Below are 21418 nucleotides of genomic sequence, written 5' to 3' on the forward strand. Positions count from 1 at the left end.
TGCAGGACATCTTCATTAAGCACTAATTCTCCCTTACATAATGACATGTTACATGCATACAATACATTATTACTGAGTTCCTTTTAAGTTTGGAATGTGTCCTAAGTGTGCAATCATAGAAGCAATTATATGCAGCGACAGACGACAGAAGAAAGGTCCCTGTGTCATTTGACTATAATTGTGAAATGATTTAAAAAGACTGATTAGACAAAAACCCTCATAAAGAAAGCATTTTAAACCAAGTTTGATATTAAGTCAAAATAGTCATCAATACCAACATGCTGTCAGGTTAATCAATACCTAAAAAAGTTTTTAAAAAAGTTGGACTCAAACCTTTTACACAGTCAAGGATTGTTTCAGTTTTTCTTAAGGTCATCTGTGCTTGTTTGAAAAGCCTGAATACTCTCTGGGTGCAAGAATTGACTTTACAAAATCTTTACAGACCCAGACCATCCATTGGGTGGTTGCTTGAGAGGTTGTAGAAAACTTGACCTCTGTTTAAGGACAATAATTCAAGCAAGTTAATCATAATAGTCATGACAGAAAGCTGATAAGAATTTAGGACTTTCATCATTCAGCAAAACACTATCAGCACTTAGTGCTTGATGTCATGACAAATACTGATGGAATAAAGGGACGAACATAAGTGAAAACCATGATGTCGTACTAACATCTGTGTAATGAAGCAATGGCGTTTTAATGGATAGACATAATTATTGGAGGGAAAACAATTTAAAAAAGACCTTTTCAAAAAAGGCTGAAACCATCTGTGCTTTCATTCAAGGATGCAAAATGATAGCTTTGTTTTTCTTTGTTTGTTTTTGTTTGTTTTTAAGTAATTAAGCTTAACTATTTGAAAAAAAAAACATAAATGTGCGTGTATTTCCTCTGCTGTCTGGCAGCACTGCGCATTGACCACAGGGTGGCAGCAGCTGCAGCACTTTTTACTATAAATCTTTATAGCAAATTTAGTGCAGACTTTTGCCTGAAGATCTAAAATACATTTGGCATTTCTGAGAATAATTATCCGTAACAAGTTTGTAAACTTCTAAAATTAGTCTATTGCTCATTTGAAGTTTTTTCATTTTCATTTGAACAGGCTTCACGAGAAAATTAACCACAGCACAGGAGAAAATAACCCCTCTGTTTAAGTCAGTCCCGCACTTGCAGCTGCTTACACTTCCACATCAAAGTTAGGCTTCTGCCATAGGCAGTCTGTAGCTGCTGCTTTTCCAACTCAAACCCGTAAAAAAAGGCGGTGCTATAGTTGAGTGGTGGGTCATATCCTGCTCCTCACCAGGGATCTCCCGTCTGCCGCTCAGTCCCTGCTGGAAAACACTGGCAGGAGGTTTGTCTGCTCAGCAGCATGGAAGCAACCAAACTAGAGGAGCGGTCGGCCGGACAGACGGCGTCTTTATTTGGGACATCAGATGTGGAGAATCAGAGGATCACCGCTGAGCGGAGAAAGAAACGGATTTACTACAGTAAAATCATTATTGGGGTAGGTTATCTGGCGTTAATACTTTTCTGTTCAGACTGGAAAGCTCCACTTGGCTTTAGACCGTACTGCAAGCAACATTTGAAAGTCACTGCTCCTTCTGTGAAATATCACACACTTTATGAGTCAAACAAAACCAATTCTTACAGGGCAAATTAGAACTTTTTACTTGCCAGACTTGTTTTTGTCTTTTTTTTTTCATCTTTCATCTTTCATGGATCTGTGTGGTGTGACCTTAAACTGCATCTACAGATTTCAAAGTTCCATTCAAAACTTATCATAGTGACTTTGATGAACTGGAAAACAAGCTACAACTTTAATAATTGTAATAAAGCAATGATAATTGCTCAGTAGCTTTTTTTATCGAGCAAAAATAGTGCAAATATGTAGCATGTTTTGATTCAGAGTCCTTAAGATATGACTTTCTGCTTTTCTTTGTTGTATAACATCAAAAGCTGAATAAATTTCTGCCGCAGACTTGCAGCCAAACAGCACAAAACATTTGCAGGTGATATTTTGGACTCTGGAAGGTTTTACTTGGACTTATTTTCTTTCTTATTATTTAATCGACTTATTCAATGATAGAAAAACTTCTTCACAAGCAGCCCCAAGTCCCTGTAACAGAATTGAGGAAAATACTTAAAATACATCAGAAATAAAAAACCGCAGCCTCATGTCTGCATTTTACACTGTTTACTCTCTCTGTCATTAATCCGCAGCTGTCACACAGCTGAGACTCTGGGTGCTGGCAGTGTGAACCTGGAAACTAAATGTTTTCACCCTGGTGCAAAGAGACAGAGGCCAGGAGTGTATCTGCAGGTGGACATAACCAACAGTTGTAGGTGTAAATCAGGACTGGACCTTCCAGCCCATAATTCTGTTTTAATGTTTGGGTTGTTCAATTGAAGACCTTTGCAACCGCCTCGTTCTCCTGTAGTTGCAGTTCTTCTTGATGCTCGCTGGGTCACAGGAAAAGGTAGAAGATGATGATAAACTATGAGATTATAATGAAGAAGTGCATCGTTTTATTAGTTTTGTCCAAACAGCATTCTAAAACGCCGACATATTCACTCTCCTTAAATGAAACAACAAGATAAAGCAACAAATTTGACAATCTTCAAACACAATTTCAAACAAATCATCTTACAAGTTGCAAGTTTGATCCAGGAAGTATGCCAATATGCCATTAATTCAGAGTTTAGTTTCCGGTTAGTATACACGTGGCACCATTACATTATTTGGATAAAAGCATTGACCATGTGTGTTTATTGACTGATCAACAATACCAGCAGTCTATAACTGACTACTCATAGCCATTACACAACCTTGAATCTGATTGGACATTGTAGCAACACAGAGCCTTTTTCTTATATTAGAAAGAAAGTCCCAAAACAATCCTTGCTTTCATTATTCACAGATATTGAGAGAAATCCCACCTGTTCTGAGTGCAGCATTAACATCATACAGTTACTGAAATCGCTGCAAGGAAATGCACCACACTGCTTTGTTATTTTTAGGTTGCTGATGTCAGAGCTATTACAGTTCAAAACAAACACAAATTGACATATTTCACCAAATGGCATGTTTGAAATTAAAACTGTATATCACTGACCTCGAAACTGCCTGACAGTTCACTCATCTTTCACACTCTTCCTGAGCAAACTTAATCTGGAAACCACTGGAACCAACTGCCGTCTGCTTGGCACTGATGCGATACACAAGAGCCAAAGTCTAGACAATGCTATGCTCCACCACACTATGTCTGTTAGCAATTGTAACTCTGGTACTTGTTGAACTTCAGATCTTTGAAAGCTCTTTCTGAATAGAATTATTGCAACACCCTTTGGCAAACAAACAACAAGATTTGCTTTTTCTACAACACAAGGATTATTCATTAAATGTTTGCTGATTTTTGGTATCTAGAAGGATCGTGTTCAGGTTTGTGGCCTGTTTTTGTGATGTGTCAGTTCAAACGTAGGTTTAACCAGTTCATTTTCACGTTGAATGCAGAGACAGAAGATTGTAATTACAACTGCAGTTGTGAAGTTTATTTCTGAGTCAGACTCGTAGGTTTCTACCAGACAGTCTGTTTACTTTCACAACCTACAAAGACTACATACTAAGTTTCTCCCGAGAAGCCCATCCAGGTTTCCTGTCAATTTACCTATAGCTGAAGAAAAGAAGTACCCAGACACCGTGCACACATGGCATATTTTCACAACTGTCTAGGAATTCTAATTCTTGTGTGTGTGAACCAAACTATGTGGATTACTTGTGGTTGATGATTCCCACAGACCTGCTTTTAAGACTTAACAGCACATCACCACAGCTTTCTTGTAGGGTAGAGGTAGACAGCCTGTTTATGATGTGGAGTGTTGTTTTTGTCTTAAAGCAAGTAAAACAGCCCCAAATAGCACACAGCAACAACCAAGTTTGTTTTTTATGTAAGTCAGTGCTGAAGAAAAGCCTGTAAGACAATTGGATTTGAAGTCCAAACGTTCCCTCACTTCAGATTTTCGTTTTTCTCCACTTTACAGAAGATGTGTTTTACCACAGATGAAAAAGAAAATGGCAGGAAAAAAATAGAATGAGACTAGTTGAAACAAAGTAAGGTCATCATATTATGACCTTTGAGGAGAACATTTTTCAGATAAAATTAATCTTTTTCAGGGACTCTCCTCATTAAAGTTCAACATGTGATGTAATGAGTAAACATTCCCTGCCACCTTTCCAAAGGAGGGGTCATAAGATGGTCAGATAGATTAAAAAATGTCTGCACATATCATGGATCCTGGACCTTCAAGGACACCTTGGATCTCGAGTAAACTAACAAGGGGTCACAATTTTGGGTGTCACAAGCCAAATTTAAATCTGGCCACACAGAAACTCCCAAACTATTTCAGACTTCTTGATAAGTAAACAACCTCAATAACCACTGAAGGCCTGCTGTAGGCGTTGCAGTCATTGACAGCACAGCTGAACACCTCCCCATCTCTAACTCAGCATATTCTGATTTCTTTGAAACGCCTGTCTAATTACAAACCCCTCACTTCCAATGAGCTTCCATTCCCGAGCAGATACTAACTCAGCAGCTGGTAAAAAAGATAGGTTCAGTTGTAGAGGGCTCAGACCAACATTTTAACAGATGGAGATGGGGTCTTAGACACAATGGGAGAAAATGTAAAGAAGTGGGCCAGTGATCTCTAAACAACAAATATCTAACTCAAGATGTAAAAAAAAAAGAAAAAAAAAAAGATTTGGAGTCTGTTATTTTAGAGAAATCAGGGAGAGTTGGTAAAATCAGCCCTCACTGCAGACAGATGTTCCTTGTGATCCGTCCAATATTTGTTAAGACAATCTTAAACTGTGCTAAAAGAAAAGTAAAAGAACCACCAAAACCATTCAACCACAAGAGACCATGAATATGTGTACAGATTTTAAGTGTTTTCAGCATGTGTTCTGCTGTATTTACTGGAGGTGATTTATGCCTCTTCTCAGGGATCCAAAAGTTTGTTGCGGTATTTCTAAATTATGGTTATAAAAGCATCTAACTGACAGTGTCTCTGGACTGCCACTAGCTCAAACTCAAACTTTAGCCAAGGCTATTTTCACCACAATATCATTCCAAATATATTGAAAACTAATTTTTTTTCGTTGTCTTTTTATCACTTCTCATTGACAGTAAGTATGAACATAGTTGGTAACAACTATTAGTCAGTCTTAAACTGTGCCAATTCGCATTGTTTGTGTCTGTGTGTTTCAAGCCTGGATTTAAAAATAAACGATTTCAGCCATGTTTGGCAGCTATGATTGATAAACCATTATCGTCAGTATATCAAACAACCATTTGTTGTCTGGGTTTTAGGTTCTGCTGCTATGCTTACTGGTTATCCTGCTGGCTGTAGTAATTTCAGTGAGAATGGGTGCGTCTGACACAGGTAAGCTTAACTTTTTCTGACTCGGTTTTCAAACACACTGATTTTAAAGTATGTTTCCTGAAGAAAAAAAAAAAAAAAAAACTTACTTAGGGGTGTGAGGAAAAATATAATTTTCCTATGATTCATATAAGAATTATATTTGTTATTTTCAAACATTTATTATCAATTTACAACTTAGATAAATCTGCCTAATAGTTGCTATTTTGCCCAGAGGAATGTTAACTTCCACTGAAATTCAATGCATGGGAGCAACGTAAAGTCACATCTTCTCAAAGGAGCTTTGCTGTAGTTAGATGTAATGTGATAGCAACTTCACTGGTCTGCCAAGGCTACCAGTTATTAATAACAGTGGCCCAAAAGTCTTGATTAAGTTGTTGTGCTAGTGCGACGTGATCTTGGGGCAGATAGGGAAATACACTTTTTGATGTTGCAATTTCACAGCCTCAAATATAGCCTTGATTATGTGATTATATGTCTCAAAGCAGCGAGGTGAGCAGTGGACTCGATGAAAGACACGAGGAGATTACAACTGCAGTTGTAATTTACCTTTGCAGTTTCCCTTTACATTTTAGGATTAACGTGCCTCACTCCCCTCAGAAGTTGTGGATGCCTCTTCTCTCCTCAGGGTGCACTTTAGGAATTGAGAAATCCTTCAGAATTCTTTGCTGCAAATATAATTCCCGGTTTATGGTCATCACAGAGGGGAAAGGAGATGAGAAGGCTTAAATGAGATAAATGAGACGAGCCTGCTGTTAAACCTCTGACTTTCAAGAGAGAGATTGCCTTTCATACTTTCACTTTTCAGTTACTTACTTTTCTACTCTGCTCCCACCTGCAAATGGTTAGGGTTAGAATTCATGTGCATAGTAAGGTTTACATGTCAAAAATACAAGGTTTGGGGGTAGGAAAACTAAATGTCATGAACTGCATGGTTTAATTTATCACATTTATCACAGCTCCTGTTGTGTAACACAAAGCAGCTCAACACAAAACAACTGCCTACCAAACTATCTTCTCACATTTTCAATCTCTGGGTTGTGAAATTACTAAATTTTTGGTTTATTAAAAACAAAATGTACATACGACAAACTCAATTGCGGAATCGTCTATGTCCACATCACGATCCAGTTTAGAAATTTCCACACAGTGTGTCCACATTTCAGAGCTAACATGTGGCGAGTGGGTGTAGAGGCTATAGTGCGTGCCTAAGATTAGATGACTGCACACCCAATCTCAGTACTATACATCCTCTGCACCTCAACAATACCCTTGCCAAGTTGGAAAGAAATCAGAGTGAGTGGTTGATGAGAAAAGCAAACTTACACACACCCACACACAGAATGCTGAGGTTATTAGTGAAATAATCAGCAAAAATGATAGTAATATATGTACAGTGTTTTTTATTGGAAAATCTTTTAAGTGCTGATACCCTAACAGTGTACATACACACGGCTCTCAGTGGCAGCCTTTTTCCTTTTTTGGAGAGCCCAGTAACCCTACAGTGTAACCTTCCATAAGCAGGCATCAACATAGTTTTGCTTTAACTCACCCATCACATCAGTTAATACTTTTTCTTTGGGTTTTAAATCTGCATGGACCGTGGATAGAGTGTATTGGCGGTGACAGCGTGAATCCCAGGTTACATTCTTTCACTGAAGACTTGTTGGCAAAATACATTCAAGCCTGTTTACAAACCTGCCTTAAGACATGCAAGAAAGTACAGCTAATGTTGAGCTGAGAGTCCCACCGCAGATCCTTCAGAAATCTGAATCTGGGAGTATTTAGAGGAGCAGTGACGCAGTGAGCGATAGAGAGAAACAGAGGTGAATGTTGACTAAGACTGAATGTGATTTGCTCACAGGATACTTTTCCTTCTGGCTTCTTTGTCCACTATTACAAAGCATGTCATAAACACACTTTTTCATGACACAGGAATGTGTTCTGCAGCCTCTGGTTAAACGTGGGCAGCAGTGTCAGTATGCTCTTTGTTGCAAACAGCCATGCCAAAACACCCCACTTCCTTTTCTGGGGCAGCGGTGGTGAGTGTGGGCAGCTGTCTCCATGGGTGGGGTGCTCCCTCTGCTGTGGCATTTTCCTCTAACTTATTTTTCCAACCCAGCTAACATGAAAGCCATATGGGAAGAATACGTTCAGATTTTTCACTCACCCAGACTTTTATTTATGTCTTATACACATCTATGCAGGGCCGCTGGAACTTCTGCCTCTTTCATAAGGTTGCTTTCTTGGTGTGGCCTTTGGAAACAGATGAAAAGAAGTAGAAATAGCCCAGGATCCCATTTCTTCCCAGAGACTCACTCTGTTTTGTGCAAAATGCTGAGAGTGGGTTTTCCTGTGGATTACAAAACACAGCAGCTTGTCTCTTGAGACAGAGCATCTCCGTGTTTGGTCCAAACCGCACCGCTGGCCTCCAAGCAGCGAGGAGGGGCCTTCTCACCAACATGCAAAGACCCCTTCCGTCATATGTCCAGTCAGCAGGCGACTTGACAGATGGGTTGGGGAGGATTTGGTTTGAAAGGTGAAAGAGGAGGCTCAGAGTTTCCTGGTTGGTCTCACCTTGTCTGTGGGAAAGTCCTTGAGAAAGTCCATTTGTTTTGGGTTTTGTGTCAACTTGTGTACTCTGTCACGGCTTTAGAGGATTTATCCTTAGCTCACACTTCATTGCAACACCAACATTTGGTTTCCCCAGTCATTCTTTTGACACTTCTGTCCCAAACTCAGTGTTGTCCTGTGTGTTCCCCCCAATACTTTCTGACAGCTTCACTTATAACAGGGCTGCTGGTCAATATAAGAGGGCTGTTTTAGTAAAAGTTAGAATCATGATTAATTTATTTACTTATAGAAGTGAAAAGGCCACCAAGAATGGCAATGTGCCCACTGGCCATGAAAATAAGAGCACCATTCATGTTTGTCATGTTTCCATCATTTCTTTAATTCCAACTTTGAAGTTGCCCACCAGAAAAGGCTGATAGAAACTGCACAATTCAAATAAACTGTCAGCATTGAGTAAAGACGAGGATCCAGGCACAGACTTGCACAGGGGGCTGGAAGGTGTGGAATGAAAGAAAACTTTCATGGACTTACAAAATGAACCAAACAAAGGTGCTGTGGGCGAGGAAATACACGACATGAAAAATGAAGCAGGAACAAAACTGAAGGCAACCTCAAAAGAAAACCACAGAGTAGAACAGAATGACTGAGAAAACCATGAGGGAGTGACAGCGAATATCTAACAAAGATTGGGACCAATCAAGGAGCACAAATACTGTGGGGAAACCGACTGAACTGAGACAGATTGAATACAGGTGAGCGTAAAGCAGAGAACCAAACAGGGGATTCAAGGACAACTACTGGTGAGAAGGTGAAACGAGAAACTAAAATGAACTGCAGCAAGACTAGACTACCTGACCAAAGTAACACTACTACAGAACAATGGCAAACTATGAGCTCAAACAAAACGCCAACAAATAACACAGAACAGAAAGCAACCAAGGAGTACAAAGAAACAACCGCATAAGACACAGAAGAGTAGAACAAAGAACTAAGAAATAATTAAACCAGAGAAAAGACCAACAAAAAAAAAACTTGGAGTAACTGTAAATGAAGAGAAAAAAAATCATGACTAGACAAATACAAACTGAATAAATACTAATTTAAACCAATAACTCAACACACCAAGAAGAAAACAGAATAGAAAGAAACAAAGGCAAGAAAAAAACAAAGTCCAAAATATGTACAAACCGTAACACCTTTTTGCCTCTTTTTGAACCACCATTGACAAATAAATTCTGATGTGGCATGCACGTTATTTGCATGCCTAATCTATATAATGACTGATTATATAGAAAAAAGCGTGAAATATGAGCATGACATTAAAAAAGAACCCCTTTGTTCCAAGTTTAAAAGAATTCCTGAAGACTTTGCTCCATTATTCTGTCTTGCATAGCCAAGGTGAGAGAATTAGTGTTATTTCTGATTAGTAACCATCACTCTGTTTATCACACTCTTGAATAACACAGCATATGTTACCACAGTTTAGTCATACTACTTTTTTTACCCCAAACCAGCAAATAGAATGTTTCTAATGCACATTTTGTTTTGTCAACACTATAAATGTTCACTTCAGATTTGCTTGACCATTGGATGGAAACGCAGCTTCAATATTAACTGTTCCCAGTTTCTATGCTGTGGATTTTTATTCAGGAAATTCCAATCATCCTCAGCTCTATGAGCAGTTCTTAAGATTTAAAAATTAAAAGTTTCAATGTGTGTAACTTTACTTCTATGGTAAATTTAGAGTTAGGGTTAATTTTCTCTTAATTTTCCCACAATCGTCATGTCCTGTAGCAGTAGCTGGAAGTTTTACTTGGAAAAGCTCTTATAAATCCAGAGAAATTAGCATTTGGGAACTAAAGAACCATGTGTTTCCTACAGGAAAAACATAGCATTCATTTGGAGGAGAGGTTGTGTCCAAACATTTGACTTTTACTTTATGTCAGTATTGTGTTACAGCTTGTTGCACTGCCCCCATGTTGCCAAAAACTCATCACATTAGCAAATGTTGGTATGTTGTAGTTCACTATATTTAATGTGCATATACATACATAGATAAAGTAAATAAGATGAGTATGTGTAAGGCGATTTCAAGTCTAAAGCTCAAAATCATGTGATCACTTGGTTTTGGATTTGCTTAAAAGAAAAAATTGTATTCATCGTGTTGTGTTTCTAAGAGTATCATATCCAGATGTTTTCCATTGTATGTAAGCATATGCTGTCCAGAACAAAATCTGGTATAAAGTTGAGAGTTTTTTCCCCCATCTGTTCATGGAGTCGGTTGATGGAGTCTGTCTGTACTCTCGTTCTCAAAGAGCTCTCTTTTGCTCCTAAAAAAATAAAGTAAAGACTTTACTGGCTTGAAAGCACATGAGGCCCTCAGTCATCCTCTGTCTCTACCTCATCACATGACTGTGGATAGAAAATTGACTCCACTGTTCATTTGTGCACTTTTGGCAGTCATATGATTCAACTGTCCCGTTTATCGCTGGATTCTTTTCTTTAGATGACGCTGTTAGTCAATTTTGTTCCAACTACTTTCTCACAGGCTCCATGGTGTTGAACTCTCTGTCTGAGTGTTTATCACATAATGTGGAATAACTGGATATTGAATTTAGATGTTAGGTAAATGTTTACAAATAAGAACTGATTCTTTAAAAAGTTCTGATACAGCTAATCTTCCTAAGTGAGTCTAAGTTGTGGATCTTGCAATTACTTTGGTATTTTGTAACATAGATTGTGTTCTACAGTCACATTAGCTCAGAACAATAAACTATGCACAGCAGGAAACATTGCTCTTCTCACCCATAACTTTCCTCTTCTCTTCCAGGTGGAGACGTCTGGATACAGGCCTCTGAGGAAGTTCAGTGTCCACCTGGGTAGTGAAATACTCCTGTTTTATTGCTGCAATGTGGGAAACGGTGCAGTTTTGAAAGTATACAATGTCTCAGCTTGTACGGAGCCTGTTTTGGATGACGTCAGCTCAGCTTCTCTTTTCTGAGTGATATGTTGCTGCATGTTCCACAGCTGTGAATGAAACAATTCAGCTGTATCGCCCACTGTTCCGACTGTTCCAACTGATCAATCCTCAGTTGGAACCATTTTTCCCTGCAGGCAGCTCTTGGTGGAAATTAAACTGTGACTACAGAGAAAAATGGAGAGGTTTTCCTGTCGCTGTCTGGCAGTTTAGTCTGTACTTCTTTGTGTTTTTAGAAGTGCGTAAACAACCCGAATACACGGCTTGTGTTTTTCCAATGGAGTCATTTTATTCGGAAAATAAGTAGCTGTCTCTATGGAAACTGGGCTAATGACTCTGACTAATCAGGCATGTGTTGCTGAGTAGTAGAGTGTCTGTATGTTAGGATGAGATGAGCTCACATTAGTGTGTTGCTGCTTTGGTATGGGAGTAAGCCCAGACAGACTCATCACAGTATGGAAAGGAAACCTCCAAACTCCAAATGAAGTTATTTTGGGTCTGCAAATATCAGATCCAAGTATGTCTGGGTTTGCCTTTTTTTATCAGTCACTCATTCTGCTGGGTTTCATTACGTTGCTTTCTAGTGGTAAACCACACTTTTTTCTGTCTTTAGTCTTTTTCCACAGATAAAGGGTCTAGAGTTGATTCCATGTGTAGCTTTTTCATCAGCAAGTTGTACAACATATGGTCCAAGGAATTCTCAGGAACTTCTAAATCAACAGAAAGAAAGATTTTTTTTATTTATTTTGAAATAACCTTTATTCCAAAATTGTTCTATTTACAGCATTTTTTCACAAGCTCAAAACCAAGCTAAAAAATCAAAGCAAAAACACGAAAAAAAACAGACAAATTTTTTTTTTTAAAGTTCAGGATCAGAGAGTGTTCTCTAACAGAGCACAGGACGTCCTTCACTCCCCATATATTTACAAAGTTTCCAGTAATTTTAGAAAAACTGAAATCTATTTTGATCCGAGCTGCCATCAGTGCAGTCACCATGACCACCACGTCTTCTGACCCCTGACCTCTGACCCTGTTCTTTCTTTCTGAAAGAAAGAAATACAATGTACTGGTGTAAAATGGCAACTTTAAAAAGGCCTTGCTAGCACCGGATGACAACATGTGATCTTTTCCATGGTAAAGAAAAACTCCTTCACAACTTCCAGCCAAGTGAAGAACACTCTCCAGGAGGCAGGCTAATTATAAAGACAATACTTCACCGGAGCAAATACAGGGTTCGCTAGAAGGTGAAAACTATTCACAGCCTCAAGCATAAAGAGGACAGATTAGACTTTGTCCTGGAAGATTCTTTGGATAGATTAAAAAAATTGGATGAAAGATAAAACTGCCTTGGAATGATGGTAAGAAATCAAACTATGTGTTGACAGTTTGGAACAGTTTGTGTTCAGAATCAACCAGCCTAATTTGTTAAGCATGAGCAGCCAGTTGGATCATGCATGGTTTTCAGTGGTACTGAGTCACTGGTGTGTACTGATGACAGAAGAATTGGGAATTTACAGAAAGATACTGTCCTCTCAGATTAAGCCACATGCAGCATGACTCAAAAGAAACCATGAAAGCAACTAAGTTTTTGAAGATAAAGAAATTAAATATTCCAACAGGATCCATCTGCAACCTGTAGGAGCACAGTTTGCACCCACTTCAGACCACACTCTCATTACAGGCCACACCGACTTTATGTTTGTAATAGGAAATGTAGTGAGGGGTACCAGTCCCTCAATCTCCTCATTTCTTTGAAACAGACATCAATTGAGCAATACTATTATCTATAACAGAGAGTAAAACTACATGTAAGTGTGAAAGGTTGAGCCTTTTTTCTTTATCCTGTATGGGTTTGCAGTAGCTCAAGCAGGAGAGCAGTTATCTGCTAATTGGAAGGTTGACAGTTCAGCCCCAGCTACATGTCAGACCACATGTGTAAGTGTCCCTGGGCGAGACACTGAATTACCATTAATCATTACAGTTGTAAAATCAACTCATTGGCAGCATCTTTAAATATCTAATGGGACTCTTTGAGATTTGGAAGTTTTAACTTTAACCTATCTTGATTTATTCCTTACTTATGAAGATAAAAACCAGACCCTTCTGGCAAAATAAAACTTCAGACAGAAAAACCCAGTGGACCAAACAACAACTGAAAATATTGACCCATTCCGATCAGCTAAAGTCTTTTTCATTTTGCTTCATTTTTCAATGTGTAACTTTATGTTTTAGTTCAAACTTAGAACTCTGTATGGTTTATGTAAGCAAACATCACACTTTTTTTCACAGCCAAGCAGCAGAGGAACACTTTGCTAAATGCTGGTAATCATAGCAGAGTTTTTAGCTACTAAAGACATGGAAGAGATGGGATTTTATCATATCCGCATAACTCCCGCTGACTGATTATTTCACTTCCTTTTTCTCAAACCAACTTCAGAGTTCCCCTCAAGAAATTCCATTAATCAGCTGTTTTTTCCTGCTCAGGTTTTCCAAGCCTCCTCTCATCCTGGTGTCTTTGGATGGTTTTCGGGCAAAGTATCTCAAAGATCATGAGAGCCATTTGCCCACCATCAACAAGTTGCGTAAGTAATCAAAATAATCGACTCCCAAGGTCTTCAATGTTTTACCAGATATCTGGGTGTGACTGAACTTTATTGTGTTGCAGGAAATTCCGGAACAACAACACCATACATGAGGCCTACCTATCCTACAAAGACCTTCCCCAACCACTACACTATTGTGACTGTAAGTCCTTCCAGTGGCAGTCATGAGTTCATTTGTTGATAACAAAGAGAGGATTTGTCTGCTTGGTTGTGAGTTATGGAAGAAAAAACTCTTATTGTCTTTCAGTATCAGTGTAAAAATGTAAACATAGATCAAGTTTAAGTCAAAAACCCATATAGGTTAAACAGAAAGTATGCAAGCACTTATTCTGCAGGAGAATCCAGTTTATAGAGATGCACCAGTACATAAATATTCAACTGTTGTTTCTCACAAAATGATTAATGGCATAAGAAAACAGAAAAGGGAATGGTCTCTTAAACTAGTTTTGTATTGACTGTTTTTCTGTTATTCAATCTTCAGTAATTTGAATAAAACCGTCTGGAAAATACAGAGAGAAAATGTCTCTTTGTAAATGTGAATGTACAAAGAAATCATTATGATCTGACTTTAAAATCTTGGAAACAACTAGTTTAATCATTAAAGATGCTGAATATTTTATAAGTTCTGTTCATTAAATTTGTCAAATAAATGTTTCCCTCTGCTATAGTAAAGTAGAAGCATAAAGTAGTGTAAAATGTTAAGTGAAAGTAGCTTTGAATTAAAAGCAGTGCTTAAATAAAAGTTGCTTCCCACTACTGCTGCTCTGTTTAAGAGGAAACTTAAAGGCTTTTCTCTGCAAATAGACTCAGTATTTTTCCCAAATAGTACAAAGTTTCTGCGCTGTTTAGGCCAAATAGCTTACATATGCATGGAAAAATCACTGAACTGAGGGTCTTACACAGTGGAATCCTGCAATTTAAATAAACTGCTGTGGTTACCAGCAACATTTAGATTAGAAAGATGGAGAGGGTGTAGCTACAGTATCAAAGCGACTCACTGTGACTGTGTGTTTATTTTCCCTCTGACTCCTGCAGGGTCTTTATCCCGAGTCTCATGGGATTGTGGACAACAAGATGTACGATGTCACGCAAAACACTTTTTTCAGCTTGAAAACTAATGAGAAATTCAAGTCAAACTGGTACCTGGGCGAACCAGTAAGTGGATCTGTAGATATTTTGTATAAAAGTGGAATTGCAGTCCAGTAATTATTAGCTTTTTTTTTTTTTACATTATGTTTTACACTAGGAAGGAGAAATGAGTGTGTAAAGGAAATCGGCCTCAAGCTGGCATTTTGAGTAATACTTACATCATATTTTGTCTTCCTGTTTGAGTTACTGGGTTGTGAAAGTTTCCATACCCTGATTTATGGAAAACCTAACATGATTCAGAAGAAGACACTTGTCGTTGTGTAAGAACTGTGGAACGTGCTCAGGTTACGCTGTAATTTGCTCTCCCAGTTATAAGCTTCTTGATGTGATTATGGATTCAACTCGTGCTAAATGACAGTTTGTGGGGGCTGCAAGTTGTGCTTGTCTAAACACTTTGTGGTTTCCATTTGAATGAGAGGCTTCATAAATCTAATTCCTGTACTGTGTGACAAGTTGCTCCTCTCAAAAGTCCCCGATGCAGCAGCCTTATGGCTTTCCTTGGAGAGAAGGAGAGACAGATGTCAAGCAATTTACTGTGCAGGACTGAAGTCTTCTAAAGTACTAAATTAATTTTATACCAATACAACAAAGTGCATCTGCCAAAACATGTTCTTAACTCTGCTACATGAATGGAGCACTTGTACCTACAGATTGATCTAATCGAAATTGATTTAGACTAAACACAGGCTGTTAGATTTACTTCAGTTTGGACTTGGCTGTGAGAGATTACACTTATACTAATGGACTAAACCCTGCTGCCATTACTCTACTACAGCTCGCTCTGAATTAATCATCGTCCTAAATGACAGTGCTCCTCTTCTATCATCTCCAACACTTCCGTTTCTCTTCTCCTCAGGTTTGGATCACTGCCATGCGTCAGAAGCTGAGAACAGCAACTTTGTTCTGGCCTGGCTCTGATGTTGCCATCAATGGCACCTTTCCAAATTACTACAAGCTTTATGATAAGTAAGAGCAATGTCATTATCATATATTTGTTTTTTAGGTTAAATGTAAGGAATAATGCATGAAAGTATTAATGCCTTCATAAATCACTTTAAGCCTCTTGTGTACAGGAGCTTGTCATTTGAGACCAGAGTGTCAACAGTGCTTGAGTGGCTCAGTCTTCCTGAGGGAGAAAGGTACGACCTGTTCATCGTGACCCTTCTAGTGTTGGCTACAATGAATAATGAAAACCACGCTTAACTGATGTGTTTTTGATTATAGACCGGACTTTTACACTTTGTACCTGGATGAACCGGACACTTCGGGACATTATTATGGCCCAGGAAGTCGACAGGTCAGTTACTCACTAAACCTGCACCTGTAAGCAGATTATTGATTAACTGAAAGTATCTACATTTCTCACTGAAATCTTCACTGAGAGGAAGTCCACTCACATTTAGAACCCCATGCGTCAGATGCTTATTAATACCTATGATGCATTCGTCTGCATGTGAGTGCATGTATGACTATGTAGACAAAGAAGTCCTGTTTGAAAGTGTGTGTGAATAGGGCTTGTAGTGTAAAAGTGCTTTGACTGGTCAATAAGTCTAGAAAACTGCTACATATTGCTTTGAAATATGTATTTTTTTTCTCTGATTAATATTTTTGATAGAGTAAAAATGATGTTCAAATAGTTGCCAGTGTACTCTCTTGTCATTGAATTCATCTTGTATTGACATTCAATCAAAATTTAAGCAACTTTTGGTTTTCCATTGATACATTTTTCATGTTTTACTTTCTCCTTCAGTCTTACAGTCAAAATAATGACCCACAAGTCATTTTGACTCATTATATTTGTTAATTACATATTATCCAAAGTAAGTTGTGGAGAATTCTAATGCAAAACTACGGTGCATGTAAACAACGGGTGTTTTTCACCCAGATTAGCACATTGACTGTGTTAAAGTTTAACATGTTGTTCTCTCCTCAGGTGGTAGATTCTTTGGAAAAGGTCGACAGGATTCTTGGCAGGATGATGGATGGCCTTGTAGCGAGAAACTTGCATCAGTGTGTCAACATAATAATCATATCTGACCATGGTGAGATAACTGTAGTGTCCACACTGCTGCGATACATTGTGACCAGTGTGAACTTGCATTGGTTGAAATCTCAATAAATATAGAGTGGTTTTGAAATACAAGAAACACAATTTCATACAAAAGACAAAAATAGTTCATTTTGAGGTGACAAAACACCAACAACCCATTCACTCAAAAAAAAAATAGATTTTATTAAAGGAGAACAATTTTTCTTCTTTTCACCCAGTTCACACAGGTCCCAGGCACCTTAATGACATGTCTGTGAAATCATTTGGTTAAATTCGTCACGGATCAATCACAGCAGCCCTCTGTGTAAACTGTCTGTCGCACTCGAGCACTGAGGCGGTCGATTTTCCTGCCGCTGCAGCAGCAGCAGCTGCAGCTGCTCACTCCGCCTCCCTCTTCCACCCAACGTCCGCCCAACGTTCCGCGTCAGGCTGCTATAACAACAGTTGAGCATGAGCAATGGTCATGGCTGCCCACACACCATTGCAACCACATATTGTTGAGCCAGAGTCAGAGCCTGAGAATGTATATACTCTAATATAACACAAGCTGCTGTATAAATCATTTATTTCAGCATTTCTGTTTGTACCTGCATGAACTAGCGGTTAGCATTAGCTCGTGGTAATCCGACAAAAGAAACACAAAGCACACTTACATCGTCTGTCCTTTCCCCACGGATGGTTGGTATCGATCCCTCTTTTTGGAAATGTTTTGCTTCCAGTCCTGCACTATACTGACCCAAATTGTGGAAGCAGTCCATGTAAAAATGTTTGGCACTCACAGATTGGTTTATGCCAACCATCACCGGAACTTCGCCGTCAAAAATAAACTTAATCCACTCCCGTCGTAGGTCCTCTGAGACTCGGGTCTTTTTGCATAATATGTCCCCTTTAAAAGCTTTGCTTTAATTAGACTTTGTGGTTTCACAGTAGGGAGACATGTGCCATGGGGTACTTTGATGGTTTACCGTCAGCTTCACAAATTTAACTTGGTTGAGACAATGCACCTTTTCCAGGAAAAACTACAGGCCACTGTCAGCGATAATAAACAAGTCTGAGATGTGAGACCTAAAGCTGCTCTCAGTAGCAGAAAATTTGTTGTTTATTTTTTTCCTTTTCCAAGAAGATTCTCTGGATATCTGGGGACCATATGTTTAGCCTTGTAATTATATTAAAGATCAATGAGTCGGAGTAAATGTGGCCCAGGGCGATGCCCAGCCATCCTCATCAAAGACATTACTTCTAAGAGAAGGTTTCACTTTTAAGCCACTCTTGTAGTTTTTAATCTGCAGTTTGTCATGAAGCACAAGATACAAGACATACTCGACGGGGTTCACGTCACACCCAAAACACTGTCAACAGATGTCAACACATGTGCATTGTGCAAATCACATTGTAAAAATATGGAATCTGTGAATAAGTGGAAATGACAACATAAGTGGTCATATCTTCAGCCACAGTGAAGTTAAACAATACCAGTATGGGACTAAATGCAAACAGTGTAAAACCTGAGAGTTCATACAGTCATCTTAGCAGAAACTTCACTACTTTAAAATAACGTCATTACACCATTACAGCGGAACCAAAAACACAGACTGTTAGGGATAATAATGCACTTATGATCTGATCAGAAGTCTTAACAAACTCATTACCATGTAACATTTGACTTCCTTCTGAGGAAAAATGGTATTTTTCTCTTTTTAAACAGGCATGGAGCAGGCTTCGTGTGAAAAGGCAGTGTTTGTTGCAAATTACCAGCATAACACATCTGACTTTAGTATCATCCAAGGCCCAGCTGCTCGCATCAGACCCAAGCGCCTCCCAGAGGATTACTTTTCCTGTGAGTTCTGGTCTTAAACACTCTCCCTTCCTTCCTTGCAACTTTGCAACATCACTGGGTGTGAATTTATTTGAAACCAGGGACGCTAACCTTGTCCTTTGTTTCTTTCCCCAGTCAACTATGAGGGCCTGGTGAAAAACCTGTCGGTATGCCAAATATTCCAAATGCGATTTTTGTATTGATAAGAAGAATGAAAAATTATCTGCTTGCGTGGCTTCGTGACAAACAGGCCCATTCTCCCTCTGCTGCGTGTTGATTCTCCTCATCTGTGTCTGTTCTGAAGTGCAGGACCCCTGACCAGCCAATGAGACCTTACCTCAAAGAAAACCTCCCCAAAAGGATGCACTATGCTAACAACAAACGCATAGAGAGGGGTCACCTTTATATGAAGGCAGGCTGGCAGGCAGCACTGTAAGTGACTCATCAGCGATCTTTGTTTAGATTTTTACTATTAGTTCATCCAACTGTGCTCTGAAATCGTCTGAAGTTAAATGTTAGTCAAACATTCCCTTCTATGTGAGTGTGCACAGAAGAAAAACTTGGTCAACACTTTTTCCAGAGAGGCCAGAACTCCAACAACACTTGTGGTCTTTAGAGGCTGAGTCAAACAGTCAAATTATATACTGCTAGTGTTGTTGGAATGTTGTCTTATCTAGACATTTTCCCTTCCTATGCATCATGACAACTGATGAGTTGTGCCAGGAACTCCTCAACAGTTTACTGCAGTAAAATTAAGGCTGAAAATTAGTGTCAGTAAGCTGACAAGATAAAGTATATACAGGAAGTTCTGAACTGATGATTATTATGCTGTGCAGACATGTGAAATAAGAAAGTACACTTGGTTGCTTCTAACTGTCTTCATACCTAACGAACCGGCACGGGTGGACTCAGTTTTTCACGCACTACCTCTGCATTTTTGGCTAAGTTTTGTTAAAAGCAACAGATGTAATATATAATAGAATCATTTATAATAACTGAATAATAACACAGTATAATATGTGATGTGTTGTTGTTTATCTGTGGTGGTCTTCACTAGATAATGAATATTTTTTTAGTGTTCTTATACGTAAAACCTTGGAAGTGTAAGAGGATGTGCTTTCTTTTTCACAGGACTTTATAGAAAATATGCACATAAAACTGTTTAGTTTTAGAAGCATTTAATCTTCATAATAGTTGGCTAATATTGGGCCTGTTGTGTATGTGATTGAGTAAGTGAAGGAATGATATTCGAATTGATGTCAAGGTTAAAAAATTGAGAGCATGCAGCTGTATTTATAATAATAAAAGATTGATAAAATGTCATAGATGCAGCACTTAGTGTCATTGTACTGTTTCTGCAGACTGGCTATTTCAAAGTTATAGACACTGTAGTGCTGGTTGAGTTTTGCAGACACAAGATATTTGAAGGATTACGGTAGATGCTGAGATAGATTTTATACCAACTCTTAAGGCACACCTGATGTAAAATCACTGAAGGTGTCAGGTTCAGATGTCTAACAAGAAGATATTTACAGAGGTTGAAGCATTTATAGTAATTAGTGATTGCAATTATGTATAATGAATAAAGTATGTGGGAGAGGGTTTGTCCAAACCTTTGAAGGATAGCAACCATGTAATTGTGGAAAATTGCTTCAGGCTGGAGAAATAAATCCATTGCCTTGACAGACAATAAACTGCTCTGTAATATGCCGCGATGGGTAATGGGATGAGGTGTTTCTTTAAAATGAGATGAAATACACACATGAATAGCTATCAGGGTAGTGTTTTAGTAACTTTTTTCCCACATTCTTTCATCTAAGGAAAAAGTCTTATTTTCTCTCCTCAGCAACAACTGGGAAATCAAGTATTGCACCGGTGGTTTCCATGGCTCGGATAACATCTTCGACAACATGCAGGTCAGAGGAAGGAAGGATAGATGTTTATAAGTGATGATAAACTCACAGTTTCATGTCAAGTTTCTTATAAAACAGGAAGTTGTGATCATTAACACTGACAAGGGGGGAAAACACACATAGATATATATATATAGCTATATATTTTATATTCTGCAGTTCAAGTATGCTTGACAATAAACAGGAAATTAACGTTCGCCCCTTCTTCTGTTGATTTCTAGTTTTTTGTTCAAACTCTTTCAACTCAACGAGTGTTAAAGTTACCAACTTTTTATTAAAAAAATCAGTTTCTGAATACCTTCTCAAATGACAATTTAGAAATTTAAAACTAGACCATTTTCTATGTCTAATGATCAGACTGAATTGCTCTTAATAAGGATAAAAGTAAAATTATATTCTCAAGATAGCGATGTTGACATTTTTAGATGCTTCAGACCATGTTTCAAAACAATTGCAATGACTTGTCTTGCCACTGTATTTGAGACCACATCCAACTGTACTATCTCTGTTTTGCTTTGTACAAATTGAAATCCAAATGCAAAGTAGACATTGGAGCAAACACTTTGAAAAATGTCTAAAATACACATGAGACTCACAGAAACTCAGAAGCTCTGAAAGTGTATTGCAATTCAGCACTTTCTTACTACCAACACACGCTGAGCTTGAGACTGATTTCCTCCTAATCTTAGTCATCACTGCACAGTGTGTCTCAGTATATTTCCAGACATGGTTTACACGAGAACTTGAATTGGTATAATTAGCCTACAGGCCTGCTGATTCCCTAAAAAAAAAAAAGGGTCAAAGTGTGCTTGAAATAGACATAGTTTACTCACCTACAAATATCACTGAATGCTACCCCATTATCTGTCCTTGAATAGCAACCTATAAAATTTTCAAGGTTAT

The 21418-nt window shown here is 38.4% G+C and overlaps 1 protein-coding gene across 1 annotated transcript in view; it reads left to right on the top strand.

Annotated features, from left to right (window-relative positions):
- Positions 1–1304: 1304 nt before the first annotated feature.
- Positions 1305–21418, top strand: part of enpp1 (ectonucleotide pyrophosphatase/phosphodiesterase 1) — a 29447-nt gene continuing 9333 nt past the window's right edge. The window contains exons 1-14 of the mRNA XM_072362928.1: positions 1305–1501; positions 5364–5436; positions 10838–10886; positions 13469–13566; positions 13650–13729; positions 14623–14742; positions 15593–15702; positions 15810–15875; positions 15961–16033; positions 16670–16778; positions 18492–18623; positions 18738–18769; positions 18907–19034; positions 20449–20518. Of these exons, the coding sequence (XP_072219029.1) occupies positions 1367–1501; positions 5364–5436; positions 10838–10886; positions 13469–13566; positions 13650–13729; positions 14623–14742; positions 15593–15702; positions 15810–15875; positions 15961–16033; positions 16670–16778; positions 18492–18623; positions 18738–18769; positions 18907–19034; positions 20449–20518 (1275 nt within the window). The 5' untranslated portion in view covers positions 1305–1366. The remainder of the gene's footprint in view (positions 1502–5363; positions 5437–10837; positions 10887–13468; positions 13567–13649; positions 13730–14622; positions 14743–15592; positions 15703–15809; positions 15876–15960; positions 16034–16669; positions 16779–18491; positions 18624–18737; positions 18770–18906; positions 19035–20448; positions 20519–21418) is intronic.

This window comes from Leuresthes tenuis, unplaced genomic scaffold (assembly GCF_036924035.1).
Source record: "Leuresthes tenuis unplaced genomic scaffold, fLeuTen1.0.hap1 SCAF_13, whole genome shotgun sequence".
Classification (NCBI taxonomy): Eukaryota; Metazoa; Chordata; class Actinopteri; order Atheriniformes; family Atherinopsidae; genus Leuresthes; species Leuresthes tenuis.